Raw genomic sequence first — 12,394 nt, forward strand, 5'->3', positions numbered from 1 at the left:
AGTGTACAACCTTTCTGAATCCAGCAAAAGTTGTGCCAGGTGGTTAAATGAGATGTAAAGAGGTAGAAAAAGATTTCTCCTTCACTTTCTCTCCTAATTGAAGCTCAGCTTGATGTATCATATATTTCTGTTTTCACCTGAGAGCACGAATCTGTGATGGTTTCTACACAAGACCCAAAGATCTTGCACAGTCCAGCAGGTCAGATTCTGATGTCCATGACATTGGCATAAACCTGCATTAACTTAAGTGGCTGAATTAATCTGGATTTACATTAATGTAGGAGAGACCGATATCTGACCCACTGTGTTGAGTGAGATCCTTGGCTTGTGGCCAGTGGGTTGTAGGGAAGAATGAAAGACAGTTACCCTGGATTTACACTGGGTTATCCGAGATTAATATAGCCTTAGTATTTACATAGCATCTACTGTAACTGCAAAGAAAAATATAGCAAAGCCAATACATTACAAGGCTTCTATGTATCTTTCTTCTTCTAAAAATGTTTTAATTGGGTTATGCAATATAATAGGCTAATGAGCTAAATTGTGGCCTGAGGGACAGAAGTTGCATGTTTAAGCTTTTATCCGCAAAGCTGAAAACGCAGCCTTGGGAAAGTCAGCACTAATGGCGGAGCTAGTGTATCTTGCTTGTAATTCTACCTGCCTTGATATAATACCAGTTAAAAGGAGAATAGTAAAAAAAATGAAACGGGGAATTCTGAACCATTCTGTGCCATTGGCTCGAAATACCATACTTCAGTCACAGGACAGAAATAGAGTATGTCGAGGTATATAAAATAATGAAACAATTAAATAAAACTGGAAATGAAGAAAAATCCCTAAAAATCTTGTGGACAATTGCTCCTGCTATATAATCTTGCCTTTTCAGTTACACCCTAGAAGAGTCCAAAAGTCAGCTGGAGAAAAGACACTCAAAAAATACAGCCTTGGCCCGTACATTTGCACCTGAGTGCTTTCCCTGCTACGTTATTACTAGAGCAGAAGAGACAGGACACAGGGGGAGCCTTGGGTAGCTGAAGAGCAGTCCCCAGTGCTGCTCACCTTCAAGCACAGCTGAGCGTTGCCACCACCGTAGCTAGCCAACACATCAAGCTTGCGTCTCCCTGCAGCAGGCCGGCCGTGCACCCCACACCATTTGGGACGTATGTTTCCAACTCTGTGAGCCACAGCAGACTTCAAGGCAAAGCCAGGGTCATGCAGCCGATCCCTTCACAGGCTGGAGGAGCGAGCGGTACAGACGCGGGCTGTGTGTCCTGCCAACCCTCCCGGAGAGCCACACACATAAAGACACGTTCTGTTCGCTAGCTGCCTGCATTCTTCACAGGAATGTAATTCTTGACATAAAGTTTGTCAGCAAAATACAATTCAGCATGAAAGAACGAACTACTGTCCTGCTAAAGCATCGAAAGGCAGATTTTCAGCAGCCTAGGAGTCTGAGGCAAGTGTTGGGAATCGGAGCAACCTATGTTTGTTCATTTCACTAGCATAACTACAGCAAAAATGTAAAAATGTTTCCAGTGCTAGAATGTTTAACAGCTCAGATTTCAAACAAGGAAGAACTATTTCGAAGTAGAAAGAGTGTATGAGATGTTTGTTTCTTTAACTGAACGCAAACTGGATGTGGAATTTCCTTTTGGAAGAAATTATTGAATGGGAGATGGCTTGGACTCCCATTTGTATATTGCATCATATAAAAAGAAAGATGATATAATGAATTGCAATTCTGAAGAATCCAGGCAACAATAAAAAAATGAGTTCAGGTTAACACCTTCAGTGGGTCTCTTGCTGTGCAATCTATCTTTCTACCAGGTTCAAAGACTCTTGGGCCAGGAACAGTTTAGTTATGTAACCCATAGCACCAATGCTGTGTTTGTGCTAAATGATAAAAATAATTCTTATATTCCTTTAAGATAAGGGGTTTAAAAGAGAAGTTGCAGTAGTGTGGAGAAGTTGGAAGTTTAATAGCAGTGGTAACGGAGGCTGCAAATGGTTACTAGTAACAGAACAATACTCTGTCTTTAGAGTTATGGTAGACAGTCTGTTAATCTCAAGCACTGGACTAACAAAAGTAGCTTCAAAGATATTTAAAATAACTTTACAGACCTGGCCCTATGTGTTTGTAAAGTGAACTAGATATATCAGTTCCTCACGTAACACTTGAAATATGCTGCAAATACATTGGGAATACACAATTATCACAGCCAAGACTGCTCGCTATATCTGCTCAATTAGCTCCAAATGCTTTCCACAGCTATAACACGTAGTAAGGACCGTCTGAAAATAACCCTGACAAAAAATGGAACAAAATTCCTCTTCTTCAGAGCCTGGACAGGCAATGGCTGCGGAGCCGTTACTAAGGCCAGTGGACAAGGTTTTGGCTGGTAGGTGCAGGTCGAAGACTAACATGGCCATACCTCCAACCCTCACCTCTTCTACACAGAACTGGATCCAGGGTCTGAGACCATAAAACCACAACTTGTCTGGCGTAGATTTGGAGCTTTTACTGCTGCCCACTCTTGCACCTTCTGAATGCAACAGAATCTAAGATCTTATCTAGGATAAACGTGTCCACTGCTGTCAGACGGAAGGTGAGTTATTTATATAGGGCTGGGAGTTCCTTAGGGAAGTGATCTGTCTTCTCCTGCACAGAGTCCATGTATTCTACAAATACTACTACTAATAATATAAAAATAACAATCTACCATGACCACCCAAACAACCTGTTCTATTTACAAGTTGTATCTGGACTTGACTTTTAAATGAGGTTTTGCCTCTTTCTCACATAACGTCCTGGTATCTTCAAACAATCTTGGTTTGGGAAATTAAGGACTGGAGGCCAAGTCACCCTGCAAGCTGTTTGCACATAAAGCTTCAAAGCCCCTTCTCTTAATCTGTGATAATTACTACTGCTAGTTAAATCTTGCTTCCCTGATGATTCTTAACAATAAGTAACATGCACAATGCATTAATTGCAAAAAGTTGTTGCTTGTTCTGAGATCAATTTGTATTAATAGAAAAAGTTTCCATCTTAGTCAGCATAAAACTCTCACAGCAATTTTTACAGCACTGGCAACAAATGTTTTACAATGGAATTTTACTCTGGAAGCATGAATTTTAAAGAGTTCACTCTAATTGAACTGCTGCAGACTTTGTGTTTCTCCTTAGAGGAGGAACTGTTTTAAGCTGGACAACACCAAAAGGGAGTTGCTGATAGCTGTAAAGGATCTCTCCCTAAGTGTGAGCCCTGCACTAAAGCTTCTGGATCCTCATGATGAAAATCCTTTACTCAGGATTTGCGAAGAATTGAATTCCACACCAAACATTTCAGCTATCTGGGTTTCTGGGCCAGCACATTTTCTTCAAAGAATTGTATCTACCCATACCCTTTTCTAGCAATCCAGTGGTGCCTTTTGTTTACCCCGCTACTCAGAGAATAAGAATCTAATTGTGTGATCTAAATGTCAAGTCAGAATTAACCAATATGTCTAGAATTTTAAATGCTCATTATAAACCAAATCTAAGTCCAAGAACATCCTGCTGGACTCACACAGGGTGAAATTCCTGGGAAGCAGAGAGCTGGCACAAGCTCTCTGCAGACAGAAGCAGGCCACATACACTGCACGTAAGCTTTTGTGTCCTTCTGCACAGGGAGGATCCCGAGCCTAAGTTAAGAATTGCAAATAACAAGGGATTTTGCACTGATCCTGTCCTGCTCACTTGCAGACACTAAATCCATCAACAACGCTATTTACTGTGACCTGTGTATGATTGCAGCCTTTCTAGCAGCGAGCCAACATCTTTATCAGATTGGAACCATTCATACAATTCTGAACTTTCAATCCATGTAATCAGTGAACACACAATTATTTCATATTCCTCCCTATAAAGAGAATCTGGGTCAATTTGCATGCCAAAATGTTTTAAAATTCCACAAATAAATAAATAATGTTATTTCACCTGTTAACACACGGGAACTGTTTGTTTTGGCTGGCTTGCACAGACTCTGTGTGCCAGGTTACGAATAAAATAATGTTCAATACTCTAAACATTCTGTGATACAAATTCCTGGCTCAGCATAAATACAGACCTTTTGTACGCGGCAGGTTCTTAATGCATTCTCCAGCACTGACACCATTAAATTCACGTATCTATGACAGTATATCTATAAATATCAGTAATTCCTAATAACAATGTAAAAAAATGCAATCGCAAATAAGCCAGTTTGCCCATCATGGGCCTCTATTTCACTGGATTTTGCTTGCTGGAGTTTAGGTTTTTGGAAAGCAAAATGCAACTACTGTATCGCAGTGGTTTCTGTACATGCCGTACATTCCAGAACAGAAAGTAGGTTTTCTGTTTAAAGAACAGTACAGTTACAAAGATAAGATAAAACCAAACCAGAATATAATATTCCTGGGAAATTTTAGTTCTTTATGCACACATGAAGTCAGCAACATAAAGGATGCTTTATGAACAACACTGGCAAAGGCTGAGTTTCTCACACTGCCAGGCCCCCTTACCAAGCAAAACTACCTGTTACTTTAAGATCAGAATGCAAACACAGAGCAGACTCTGCTCTGGTTCAGTCCACTGCACTCGGGATTTAATTCCACTGATGTCACTGGAGAAACTAAGTTCAGACAGGCCTAAGTGAAGGTAAATCCATCCCTGAGGAAGGGACTGATGGTTTTGGCTCTGCCTTTAAATTCATGGCTTTGTTTTATTTTAGGTGGTTGGAATAAGTCGAGGACTGGACTGTGCTGTGTAGGTCTCAGACTTGCATGAAATTCAGCTGCACAGATCTAGTCTTGCATCTGTGGTAATAAAATTGTGTACTTTCAGACTCTGCATGCAGGACCTGCATGAGGCATAGGAAGAGAACTTAGCTGGGAGTGTTCTCAGTTACCCTCTGTTTCTGCGTGAGTCTGCTAGGGCTTCCCTGGGCTTACCCCAGTAGCATCCAGTTTAACAACAGTTCTCCCAAACCTTCAGATTTATCTCTTGCGCGATAAGAAGAGTAAGGTCCAGCTCTCTTCTGAGCTCCATATTGATGCTTTGAGGGAGACAAAACTCTCACCACAGCCCCCTTGTGAGATTTCGCTTTTTCTCAGTGATTAGGTTCCTAGCATGGAAGTGCAAATATTTAACACATATAAGCACTCAAGGAAACCAGCCTTCTGCTATTTTCTTTTAGCTTTCCAGGCTGGGCACGGGACACCTCCTTAGTTCCCTGCAGTCCTGAAGATGCTGCGAATGAACCCTTTTCTGTGGAATGCAATCTGCTAGCCAGAACTGTTCAGTTTGCTTTTTGAAATATGAAAAGCAGTTTCAGCATTGTTTATAAAGTAGCTTTTTGACGTCAAGAGTCCACCTGTGGTGGGAATCTTGTGTAGGTTTTGCCTTTGGATGGTTAAGCTGTCAATTAATACTCATTTCTATCCTGTTTGGAATACGTGTCTCTAAAACTTGCTGGGTCATATCCATAAGCCTGTGTTGCAATGTTTGGGTTATAAATGGCATGAGGGTAAAGTTTAAATCCCTGCAAAAACTCCAGTCAAAACCAGTTAAACCCTTCCTTTCCAAATATTTAAACTGCACATTAACACAGACAGCACACGGAAGCACAGCACGATGAACATCTTTGCACTTGGAAAGAAAATACCACTGTTACCTTAGACCAATCGCCTGTTTTCCATTCGTAACAGCCTGTGTGATCCTCACACTCTTCCTCATCTCTTGGCCTGGTGGCTGCATCACATTTTCCTTGAGAATTTGTGCACGTCACTGTTCTTTTCTGAATCCCCTTGCCACAGTCTGCCGAGCACTGCAAAACAACAGGTATTTGTTTTCTGTTACGTGATGCCTAGAAATGGTAACTTTTGTCTTGGTAACATAGCTAAAAGGAAAAGCTGGTTTTATGAACACAGAGGAAAACTGATAACTCATAAGGTTTTCCCCCAATAATCTAAGCATCTTTCAAACATAAAAGAGTAATTTAAAAAGCATGATATCTACTTGTGAAATATTTTACTTTTGAAAAACGGCAATTCTGAAAATCAACCTTCTTTGAAAAATATCAGCTGGCATTTTGCTAGCAGTGGTGTTACAGATGAGAAAGACCACTAAATCTAGTGTTCTAGAGCTCATCGTTCATACTGAAAAAGGACACACTGAGATTTACAACACAGAACTGCCACATCCCTTGAAGTATCATGGGAGCAACATGATGGTGATGAATGCATTTTTAAATCACTGTAGCATGAGACCACTGTAACAAATCCATTCTGCAGTACAGTTTGTACACGCCATGGCACAGTCACGGTTCTCACACATATCACAGAACCACAGAATGCTGGGGGTTGGAAGGGAACTCTATGGGTCATCTAGTCCAACCCCCCTGCCGAAGCAGGGTCACCTACACATACATGACCTACACTCTTTGTTTTGCCATATTCTCATCACTGTTAGTTCCAAAGAACTTCAAATGTACCAACAGGATAGCTCTGGAGAGGCATTACTCAGTGAGCCACAGTGTTGTGATCAGAATCACAGAATCACAGAATGTCAGGGGTTGGAAGGGCCCTCTGGGGTCATCTAGTCCAACCCCCCTGTCAAAGCAGGGTCACCCAGAGCAGGCTGCACAGGACCACGTCCAGGTGGGTCTTGAATATCTCCAGAGAAGGAGACTCCACAACCTCCCTGGGCAGCCTGTTCCAGGGCTCCGTCACCCTCAGAGGGAAGAAGTTCTTCCTCGTGTTCAGCTGGAACTTCCTCTGCTTCAGTTTGTGCCCACTGCCCCTTGTCCTGTCGCTGGGCACCACTGGAAAGAGTCTGGCCCCATCCTCCTTACACCCATCCTTCAGATATTTATAAGCATTTCTAAGTTCCCCTCTCAGCCTTCTCTTCTCCAGGCTGAACAAGCCCAGCTCCCTCAGCCTTTCCTCACAGGAGAGATGCTCCAGTCCCTCGTCATCCTTGTAGCCCTCTGCTGGACTCTCTCCAGTAGCTCCTCATCTTTCTGGAACTGGGCAGGCCAGAACTGGACAGAGTACTCCAGATGAGGCCTCACCAGGGCAGTGTAGAGGGGAAGGAGAACCTCCCTCGCCCTGCTGGCCACACTCCGCTTAATGCATCCCAGGACAGCACTGGCCTTCTTGGCGACCAGGGCACACTGCTGGCTCATGGTCAATTTGTCATCCACCAGCACACCCAGGATTGCCAGCAAGCTAGCCACCGACATTGGAAGGGACGAAAGACAGACTTCTTAACACCCAAAGCACAAGCAACAACTGTTTGAAGTCCTCTGAGAAAGCAGCAGGCTACTAGAGCTGCTAGAATCAGTTGCTGCAGGAAGACTTGATTCAAGCATTTGGGCACACTAACAAACATTCATGTGAGTGAGCACAGATTGTCCACAAATTTTTTGTGCTTGGGCACTATGGTACCTCCTAGAAACTATCTCCTCTTCTAAAGAGCAGATATATCTGGTCACCTATTTGTTGTCTCTGCCAATGGCTGGCTGCAAATTCTGGTTTACTGGAGAATTTGTCTTGTTTTCATTGACCGTAGGAGGTGGGAAAAGGACATGGGCATGAACTGAAACAGAATTTCTGTTTTAAATAACCAGTTCAGTAACAGAGTAACAGATCTGCTGATGATGCCACAGCCATCTAAGTGCATGCCACTACGCAACAGCATAGCTAGTCTCTGTGCTCTTCATTTTCATGCCACTGCAGTGGTTAAGAGTGAGAAATTTTATTGAAGAGCCACTGGGGACAGGTGGGTGGAAAAATGATATATGTACCAACTGAGATAAAAACTAACCTCCTCTAGCATGTCAAGTTCTTCCCTTCAGGGGATCAGCATGGAAAAGACAGTTGATTTGACACTGAATAAATAGTGAAGATATGAGATATTCTGTGAGGTCTTTTGAACATATTCCAAGAAGCTTCTCCATCCAGGGGGTCTATGCTGGAAACAAGCGTCAGCTTGATATAAATTACTTCAAATGGACAAATCTCAGCATGCCTGTCTAACCGTCTTAAAAATACAATCCAGGCAGTTCTGACCTGCTGGCCTTGTTAAGGACATGAACGACAAGCGTTTATGAGCTGGCAAGCAAACAGACATGCCTTTAAATACTTCAGCGCACTACAAAGTGACTTCTTGAAAATCTGGGAAACCTTCCACTTAATTTACTATGTGCTGCTCATGGCATGACCTCCTTACGGATGTAACATCTTTGTAACAAGCACAATTGTATAGTTCTGCTAGATTTGGGGATGAATTCTTCCAGGCTTTGCAGAATTCCAGAAACTGCTTTGCTGGACTCCTCAGAGTGCAAGACTTGCCAGAGATCCCAGGCTGGAGCTCCCTAAATGGTACCTTCGAGCCATGAATTTGCCCCAAGTTGTACAGACTTTCCCAAATTATGTATCATTTCCCTCAGTCCTCAGGGGGGACTCTTCAGGGTTGCACTCGTTCATCTCAAACTACAAAGCACAATATATAAAATCTTTCAAATGGTCCAATTTACTCAAAGTAAATCAAGCTGAAGTGGGAGTATTTTTCACAGTAGGAGAAATCTCTAGGTGGGTTTTACAAGCAAGTCTGGGAAAAACACCAGCTGTTTGTTCTTCCCACAAGCTTTTAAGTCATTCACAGATTAATACTGCATATACTTTCCTAGACAAAACAGCATTTGCAAAGGGTTTCCAACAGATCTTTGGTGGTCACATATAAATCACCCTCTCTGAGAGGTTTTTTCTTTCTTCAAGTCCTCTGTTTTCATGAAGAATTCCTTAACATACAGATTTTACAGAGATTCTAGAACAGAGCAGTCTACTAAATAATATGTGCAGTCCCTGAGAGTCCAGCTGAGGTCATCAGGTCTTACTTTATTAACAAATTACTTAGTCAAATCCCACAAGGTTTTGTAAAGGAGCAACACAACTTTGCAGTTAAGATACAGCTCCTTTATTTGAAGGAATTCCATATTTTTTCTGCTCTAGTTCCCTACCAATAGAAACATCCACCTTTTTCTGACAGTCTCTATTTTTGTCATTAAAAATAGGTTGACCAGTACTTTGTCCAAAACAATCTCAAGTGTTTGGCAATAAAAGGGGTACTTAATTTTTTCCACAACGAAGATTTTATTGGAATTTGCTTTGAAAACACACATTTTTGATTGGGGACCAGACATCAGTGTGGTCAACTGTTTTTTGTTGTATAACCAAAAAGTTCAAAAACATACAAGAGAAAATGGATTTATAAAATGATACCACTACTGTGATGTTTAGTCCACAACATCAGATTAAAATGTTAAGGATTAAAGTGATTACCACCGAAGAAAGTCTTAGGGGTGAGAAGTGTTCAAACTGGCAGAGCATCAGATGTGTCCTGGAGTCAACTGTGCTACATAATAACAGAAATGTGCCAGAACAAGAATTAATTTAAAATCACAAGCATACAATTACAGACAGGACAAAAAGTAAATAAATTTATCAAAGGAAAAGTAAACCAGTTATTGGAAAAATGATCTAAATATACTATGTATTTGCAAATGATTTATGTGGTCACAAAATGGAAGATTTTCACTCTGGAAAAAGTCATCTGTAACTTGACTAAGTCCATTTCATAAAAGGGGAGAGAAGTACCTGGGATTGTTAACAAAAGACCCCACATAAAACTGGTAGGAACTGCACCATAAGAATAGTCTCAGCTGTAAACAGTTCAGCTGGTTCAGCTATAAGGAACCAAGAGGGCATCATCTGAAAGGGTTACTTCTACAACAGACAAAAGACCTGTCAGACAAATTATTAAAACTTTGGTGTGTTTCTCCACATATTTTGAAATGAAAGAACTCGGAAAGAAAACAAATCTCCCGCATTAGTGAATACAGCGTCCTGCTGAAAGGGAACACTACTCTCACTTTACTACCATCTCACTTGCCAAACAGAGATTTCCTGTTCAGAAGGTGGACAATGGAATCACATTGTGTTTGTTAAGAGATTCTGTTCCTCAGTGCAAGATCCCTTGTACCCTGAGCTTCTGTGACTTTTAAGCACATTTCTAACAATAATATTTTGCAAAAGCTCTTTGTCAATGTTTTAAACAGGAGCTCACTGTTTCAAAATAGAGATGAATAACAAGGAAAGATCCTTCCCACAGAAAAGACTGTTGCTGTGTCCCATAACACAGCCAGTCTGGAATGAGACTGGTAGAGCTGTAAGCACTGCACCAAGAGTGAAAGGATCTTCTCATCATTTAGATGAGCCAAGCAGATACAATATAAAAACTAACGTGGACATCCTATCAGGACTGTTACTCACAAGGTACAGACAAAGTCACCCTGATTAGCTGAGTCCTGGTCGTGAACTCTAGGTATACTTCCAGTTCACTCTGTTGTTAAACCAAACACAGGCTGTCTAGACCACGTATCATTTCTATCTGAAATGCATTATAAAATTTGAGAATAATTTCTTAACTCTCCGCAACTATGTGGAGATGCACCTTTTATGCAATGTATAACCAGCTTTTCCATGTTCCTGGAATTACACAAAAGAAGTTGGACAAGGCCCAAAGACTGTACATTCTCCGTAACATGCAGATGCTTATACCTGGTATTTGTTTCATACTGCATGTAAATGAAGCCAGAAGCCCTGGTGGGTTACTACATTTCTGGCCTCAGGTCAGTCAAATATTTTTCCTTGCTGCTCAGAGTTTTCAGATGCAAGGATACAGTTACCATAGCGTGATATCTAAAACCTGTCTTAATAACTTCTCTGGTATAGAATATAAACCTCAGCTCCAAACTGATTATCTCAACCAATGACAATCCTACCCACTGCCCCAATACTGTGAGGCACGGAATCTGCCGCCCATGAGAACATGCTTAATTTTAAGCACTTAGCCAGTGTGTGCAGAGCTGTGTGCAGTCTGGCTCCTTTCTTGAATCAAGTTCCTACCTTTGACCACTCTGATGCTTCCCAGATAGAAAGGCAGTCCCGTCCTTCACAGCTTTGTACTGTTGTTGGTTTGTTGCCAAGGCAGTAGAGATCTCTTGTGTTAACGTAGGTGCCATTTTGCAACTGATAAACACAAGTCACTTCCCGGTGCTGGACACCTTTCTCACAAGTAGCAGAGCAGGGACTCCAATGGCCAGTCACCCACCTGGGAAGGAGCCAGAGAAGGAACATCAAAAAACTGGTGGGATAAAGCATTAAGCTTCACTTAAAAACAGTGAGAAATGGGCGACTCTTCCTAGATTTGTGGATTCTTCAATGGTGGTGTATTGCCGTCACACTGAGATCACCTGATCACCTTTGGGAGCTGAAATGTGTAAAGCAGAAAAGTGTCGGTATACAAGTGAATATCCACCTGTCTCCAAGCTAGACAGAAACACAAACTCTGCATGGCTCTCTCTAACCCCCAGTCTCTACCATGTGGCTGCATTTTTTGCCCAGATAAAGACAGACTTCTCTGCAGGACCATCCTATCCCACAAACGTTGCTGCCTTTGGAGGTACCTGGGAAAACCACTGCTACATCTGCCTGCACATCTTCACTGTGCAGTGGAGCTGTGCAGAGAACCTATACTTACACTGTGTACAAAGTGGGATGGTGCTACGGCCAGACAACTAGCTCAACGCGTCTCTCCCACACCCAGGACCAGAGCCAGCTTCTCTAGCCCTACGTTGTATGACCTCAAAGCACACAAATCCTCTACATCCCAGACTATGAGAATGCAAAGACATCTCTTGCCTCACTTTTAGTTCACCCTCTCACAGCTGCTGGTGAGATTTCACTTTTCATAGCTGGGCTTTCCAGGATGTTTAATTGGAATCTCATCTGTTTGAAGTTCATGGCATTGGGGGCCTCAGAAATGGAGAATAACTAATCATGTTCATTCTTAGAAAATCCGAATTGCATTTAACTGCCAAGGCTCAAGAATTACATAAAAGACAGTATTTTGCCTGTAGAAAGGATCCTACAATGTTGTTTCAAAGCTGCCGTAGCTCACAAGGATGTGCCATGACCCAGCCTGGGTGGGGGTGGGGGTATTTCCCTGTACCCATCATCGTCTCTGAGCCTTTGGGATTCCTTTACTTTGTAAGCACATTTCAGTTGCCGTTTCCTTCCCCTTTGATCAAAGAGCGCTGGGAACAAATACATGGCCTTTTTTTTGTTGCTTGCTTTGTTATATGTCTTTAAAGGCTTTTTGGCAAGCACCCAGCACAACGTTGTGAGGTGTTTGACTCCTCCAAAGTAAGGAACACACTGCTGCTGTGAGCAGCCTCCGGCTGTGGGCACGCAAGGAAAACGCGGCAACCTCATCCCGCTGTCTTCCAGCTCAGCCTAAGGCCAACTGGAAGGCT

At 42.2% G+C, this 12,394-nt stretch overlaps 1 protein-coding gene across 1 annotated transcript in view; it reads right to left on the reverse strand.

Moving 5' to 3' along the window:
* Nucleotides 1–12,394, reverse strand: part of ADAMTS17 (ADAM metallopeptidase with thrombospondin type 1 motif 17) — a 189,566-nt gene that overhangs the window by 12,066 nt on the left and 165,106 nt on the right. The window contains exons 19-20 of the mRNA XM_075431771.1: nucleotides 10,986–11,190; nucleotides 5,690–5,842 (exon numbers count right to left, since the gene is read on the reverse strand). Of these exons, the coding sequence (XP_075287886.1) occupies nucleotides 5,690–5,842; nucleotides 10,986–11,190 (358 nt within the window). The remainder of the gene's footprint in view (nucleotides 1–5,689; nucleotides 5,843–10,985; nucleotides 11,191–12,394) is intronic.

This window comes from Opisthocomus hoazin, chromosome 10 (assembly GCF_030867145.1).
Source record: "Opisthocomus hoazin isolate bOpiHoa1 chromosome 10, bOpiHoa1.hap1, whole genome shotgun sequence".
NCBI classification, from domain to species: Eukaryota; Metazoa; Chordata; class Aves; order Opisthocomiformes; family Opisthocomidae; genus Opisthocomus; species Opisthocomus hoazin.